General features: G+C 41.1%; 1 protein-coding gene across 2 annotated transcripts in view; it reads right to left on the bottom strand.

Moving 5' to 3' along the window:
• Window positions 1–2,089: 2,089 nt before the first annotated feature.
• TAFA3 (TAFA chemokine like family member 3) overlaps window positions 2,090–6,000 on the bottom strand; it is a 104,763-nt gene continuing 100,852 nt past the window's right edge. For both annotated transcript variants that reach the window (XM_077334923.1, XM_077334924.1), the window contains exon 6: window positions 2,090–4,018. In XM_077334923.1, coding sequence (XP_077191038.1) covers window positions 4,007–4,018 — 12 coding nt within the window. In that variant the 3' untranslated portion in view covers window positions 2,090–4,006. The remainder of the gene's footprint in view (window positions 4,019–6,000) is intronic.

The following is a 6,000-nucleotide window of genomic DNA, read 5'->3' as shown; positions in this document are numbered from 1 at the left end:
TGCTTCCAAAGCACAATACGAGACTGACCAAAGGCTGCATGCCTAAAAACAGTTTCCTGGGATTAAGGACCAGCAAAGAAAAGGAAATGTTTGAATAGTCCTGTTGAGGGTTGTTCACAAATGCTATCACATACAATTGATTTTGAACTCTCGGGCTAGAATTTTCAATAGCAACAAGAACCGGCCAGTGAAATTAACGTGTCTTTCATCTCCCTGTTTTTCTATGCCACACCACATTCCATAAGTGAACCTACCCAAAATTAATATTCAACATCCATCTTATTTTATAAGAAACATTTATGTTGTGGGTTCAGTTGTCTATAACCAGATATTCATTCTCCCTGTGTCATTTTTAATTTCCCCTCAAATCAGGCAGTAAGACTCTTTCACTCCATTTAATTGCTCTTCTGGGAAGATTTATGTAGACACAAGAGCAACACAGAGTTCCAAGTGTAACTTTAAAATGCAAGAACTTTCCCAGGCCCATTCTTTGCCAGAAGGCAATTCTTTCCCATCCTCTGCTCAGCACTGACCATTAAGTATCCCTTTTTTTCTCTTAAGTTTCTAAAACAGCCCTTAACTCTGTTCTGCACACATTTTGTCTTGAGTAAATTAATGAATTCCAAAACTATATTTTTAGAGCAAAGGCTCTAGATGCCTGCTTTGGTTCCTGCATTTCTGATGGACTCACAATCATTTCTATGAGGCTGCCCTCTCCTGGAGGATTTTCCTCTTCACCAGTTGCATATATGCTTTCAGCCTCAACCTTACAGAACTAACCAATGAAATAAGCATCCAGCTCCCGTTCTTTACTACCATCAGTGTTTATGTTACCAAAATGTTTTTGCTTCTTGTCACAGCCCACAAATGCTTTATACTGAGTCAGACCACTGAGTTATCAGAGTGTTGTTTACTCTGGCTGGCAGGGGCTCTCCAAAATCTATGCAGAGATGCTCCTTCACTTTACCCACTTTTTGATTCTGGGATTTGAACCAGAGACCTTCTATAGACAAAACAGATCTTCTTTCACTGAACCATAACTCCTCCCAAACCAATTACACTCCGATAATGTGTGTAATTCAGGTACCATGTGAGCTATATCCAGTCTCAATCTCCTTCCCCTGGAGCAAGTTCCATTAGTATGGGAAGCCACATCATAGGCCTGTCCTGTAAAGTATTCCTTTAGCATATATTACTGAGGCATGCAGAGATATTAGCATCTCAGTACATGCAAACTGCCTCACTTTCCCCATATAATGATCACAGGCTACTGTCTAAAATGCAGGGAAAAACCAGTACTGAAAAGTAGTCAGCCAAAGAGATACATTAATTTGTCTCACTGCTGCTAGAATAATCTCTGTGGACAAGTTTGAATTAAGGCTCATGCCAACTCTGAAATGATAAAAACACAGTCATATGACATATGCTATAATTGCACTTCATAACCAAAAAAGCAAAGCCCTGATAATATCTTAAACCAAAAATACAATCAAGTTGAAAGAAGTCTTATTGAGAGTTATGTGGTAGCCAAAATGCAGGGTGATCCCTGGCAAATGGTTAACAGCATTATTAAAGTTTAGCAAAGATATTCCCCCAGTGATTTAGACAACAAGTCTATCTAATTTTGTTTGCCCCAATAGCCAATAAATGTTTCTGGAAAGCCCACAAATACAGCATGAAGGCATTAACTCTCTGTTACTCTCCACAGTTCTGGAGTAGCATAGAGGAAAGAGTATTCTGAATAGTAAAGTCCCAAATAGATTGAGAATAAGCTGAAAGATCTCTCCAAACTGTATAAATGTGTAATAGACTGGCATACAAGATTCAATGTAAGTGTGAAAGTTGCATTTATGGGCTAAAGAGATCACCAAGTAAGCTATGGCTCAAATAAACATAAGGTTGCAAATATGATCTAATATGAATTTGCATAGCCTTTGATTCAGAACACCATCTCTTATTCCCACAGCATTCTGATCAAGAAAAGATAAACTTAATCCCACTATAGAGGGGCACAGCACTTGTAAATGAAGGGATCTCCATGAGTCATAACAGAGCACCCCTCCTTCAGCAAACTTAAATGAGCAAATCATTTTGCAGAGATTAAAATGACCTTTAATATTTCACAGTCTGGTATTTACATCGCATCTGAAGCAGGTATAACATAGTCTGTTACAAAAATGTTTAGGTAACAAAGTCAGCAGGTTGTACAGTCACAGCATGGAGGCCAGGCCACTGCAAAACAGGACAGGGCAGGGCAGAGCTTTGAAGGTACAGTTCTGTTGGTCTTCTCCATTCTCTGAGTATTCCTGAAACTTTCCCCATTTTAGTCAATGTCAGATGTTCACTTTGGGTTACACTTGGCATGGCGTGGGATGCAACCATTCTCATTCTCATCCACAACATTTTCATGAAGCAATGTAGCCATAATAAGATAAATGTATAGACGTATCTGTGAATATTAAATAACTAGGAGTGACTCCAAACAGCCCATATAGAAACGACCACTCATGGCTACAGAAAACCTCTCCCTTCACGTCTGCTATGAGGAATGCTAAGGAGGTTCTGAATATGCATTTCTACCTGTGCATCAAATTTTAAGATGAATCTCACCAAAGATACACCACTTCTCTATGCCTCTCCAATGAAGCGGGGTTTTCTCTCTTCTGATATTAGGAGAAAGAGCAACAGAATTATAGAGAGTTTAACACAGATCAGTTAATATTTTATTGTCTGGTCATCAAGTTACAGAAAGCAACGATTTGGCTTCTGGAAAGTATCTGCGTTCATTATAGTTGTCAGATAAAGTATATAATGCTAAATGTAAATAAGCTGGCCTCAGGCCTCCAAGTAAGATTCAGACTGTACCAGATGCAACACAGTCAAGAGAATAATTTCCTTCAACTGCTGTAATAAGTCCAAATTCTATTGCAAATGTCAGAAATACTGTTATTCCTGTATCTATGAAAATACAGAGAAGACTGGCAACATAATAAATTGTAACTGCTATACAAGGGGAAGGAGGGGAAAAGACCATGAGAGAACGTTCCTTGTTCCTCAAATATCCCATCCCATCCCCAAATTAGAGTACACTATGAATGTTCTCATCAGGTCTCTAGTATTCATAGCAAGGCGAAATAAATGTTGGTCTCTGTTGTGTAATCTATTCCTGATGCAAAATTTGGATCTGGATCAGTACTGGAGCAACTGCATGGTCTTCCTCAGTGTTCCTCTCATTTTATATGACTTAGAGATCACAATTTGGTTCATGGTTTCCAGAACTCTAATTCCAAGCCTGTTTGCTGTGAAAGCAACACAAACATAAATGGGGGAAATCTCATTAAAAACACTAATTTTATTTTAAATAGCAAATGCAACGCCCACGCAACAGCTTGATTCTCTTAGTGATCATCAAAGCCAGCCTACAGACAGAGGAAAAATAAAAGGAAGGAAAACTGCTTTTTCTCCGTAGCCACCAAGAGATTCCATGTGACTCCAACATTTCATTGAGCAAAAGGGGAAGAAATGCATGTTTCTCACAGGTACATCCATGATATGGAGGGAAAATGAGCAGATGAGAGTTCTTGTAATGCACTCAAGACCCATTACTGTAGACTTGTATCAACTGATGTTAAATACCTCAGAGGCTGCACTGAATCAGTCACTGGTGCAATATTCTGTCTTCATAAACAAGGGATATTTTCTAAGGCCTCTGCCCAGACAGGTGTGCCTTTGCCTTTCTGTAATCCTTGGTGCTGTTCTAGCAGGAGGGAGCAACCCATGGCACCATTTCCTTGGCAGTTGTACTAGAGGAAAAACAATAAAGTGCCCATGAAGAATAGCCATCCTATACCAACACAACTGCATTTTATCCTGTGCCACGGAAGTTCTCCTGTTTCCAGTGTTGCAGAAAACTTCTTGCGCCCAAACAAAAGTCATGGTGTGCCATTTTTGCAATGCTGTCCATGTCAATGCAGGCCATGTCAGAGACCAATAGATCTTCCCAAACCTACCGTGTGACCTGCAAACAAAGAAGAATGAATCAGACAGATCTTTGCTGGTCTATGATATAATTCTCATTAATTCAGGGCCTCAAATGTACTCCAAAACATACAGAGGTCTTGCATGAATGAACTTAACTATTCAGCTCAATGGGGAGCCACTCTATATGTGCATCTTTTGCACATTCATGGACTGCAGGATGGAGAAGGCTCTGCAGATGAACTAGTTTCATTTAGCATGGTATAGCTTTTAGAAATCAGTTAATTTTGGAACTTGAATAATAGGCAAAATGTATTTTACTTTTTTATTATTAAACTTATACCCTGCCCCTCTCGACAAGTTAGCTTGGGGTGGCTTACAAATCAGGCAAGCAGCCTTTACAATAATAAATACAATAAAAACACTAAAAGACCCTCCCCTCCCCAATTAAAACATAGTAATCAAACCCCATGAATAACCAAACAAGGTAGATGGCGGACAAAAACCAAAACAACTCCCCCATTCCCATACCACCACCCATATCATGCCATTAACGGCATATGATGGGGAAAAAGGCAGTCAGATGTCATAGGGTTGAATAATAGTCTACAAAATCTCCTGTAAAAAGCCACAACTTTTTTTTGGATGAGGGGGAATCCTATGAAAGTTCCTGAAGATAACAAATGGTTGCAGATGGAAGGGAAGAAGGCTCTAGTGTGTTAGAATACTAGCCATATTTGTCTGCTGCAACAAGAGCAACATCAGTTTTAAAACACTGTATTTTAAAAACAAGCACATGAATTTTAGCATAAAGTTTTGCTGGTATATTAATCAAATTTAATAACTGGGCACTAAAAGCATTTGATGCTATCTTTCAAAGATCAACAGATTTACACTTCACGTAGCTAAACTTCCATTTAAAATAGCATCCAACAGAATCAGAAGTTTGAAGGCACCTTAAGACACACTACTGCAATCATCTCCAATAAAATAAGGCCGAGACTTACCTGGGCTGCCTACTGACAGGCGGGGGAGCCGGCACCAGGGAGACACGGGGAGATGACGTGCAAAGGCACGTCGAGGACGGCAAGCCACAGAGCATACGGTACGAGGCTAATGAGGTGGGCTATAAATAGCGTCACATGCGCCAGCCCGCCTCATTAGCCCCTGGGAGCTGCCAGAGATGGAAGGTTTCCCTCCCACCCTCCCTTTGCAAGAAATTAAAAAGAGAGAGAGAGAGAGTTGCTCCTGTTTGGTTAGGTTGGATGTCATACGTAACGTGGTTCGGTTTTTGTTAATACGTCACAGCTGGCGGGGTGGCATAGGGAGAGCCAGAGTTTTGGGGGGAGTACGGAATGTGCCCGTCTCCTAGGTTGGGGCCTCTTAAGAGGTGTCTGGGCGTGAATACCCGACCCTTGGGGAAAGGGCTGGTGGTTCATGCAGCCGGGTGGCCTGAGGTTGGACCAACGGAGGTGTGCGCCCCCTGTGGTATCTCGGGTGGGCAACACTTCCCAGAGGGACCATAGTGGCTTGGAATCCTCGCTCCCGGCTGGGAGAAGGGGAGGGATTCCGGGATGCCGCTAGGAAGATCAGGTTGGGGTGTGGTTGGCTGACCACAAGACAGGCTCTTCCCTATGCCCCACCAACACTCCAGGTTAATAAAGCTGTGGCCGGTTATGCCAAAAAAAGTGGTCTGAAGCGTCATTATTGCCCACATGCCTGTCAAGAAAGGCTGCTTCATGTAGCCATTTAATTTCCCTTACGTATGAATATCACTTCAGATTAGCAGTGCATACAAAGCAGTCCAATACTGTGCTCACCAGGAAAATGCTTTCCTTTCATGTTATATACCAAAAGAGACAAGGGACCACACAGCCAGATTTAATATGTCCACAAACCACCACAATTCAAGTATACCAGATAAAATGGTGGAAGAATCAAGGCTTGCTTCAGAATATGCATACTGGGAATCTACTCCAATTGATTTAATATTAAAATGTCTCTTAAAAATTAATACCCTCT

This window comes from Paroedura picta, chromosome 4 (genome assembly GCF_049243985.1).
Source record: "Paroedura picta isolate Pp20150507F chromosome 4, Ppicta_v3.0, whole genome shotgun sequence".
NCBI lineage: Eukaryota > Metazoa > Chordata > Lepidosauria > Squamata > Gekkonidae > Paroedura > Paroedura picta.
The sequence above is the reverse complement of the archived record's forward strand: the minus strand, read 5'-3'. Positions and strand labels throughout refer to the sequence as shown.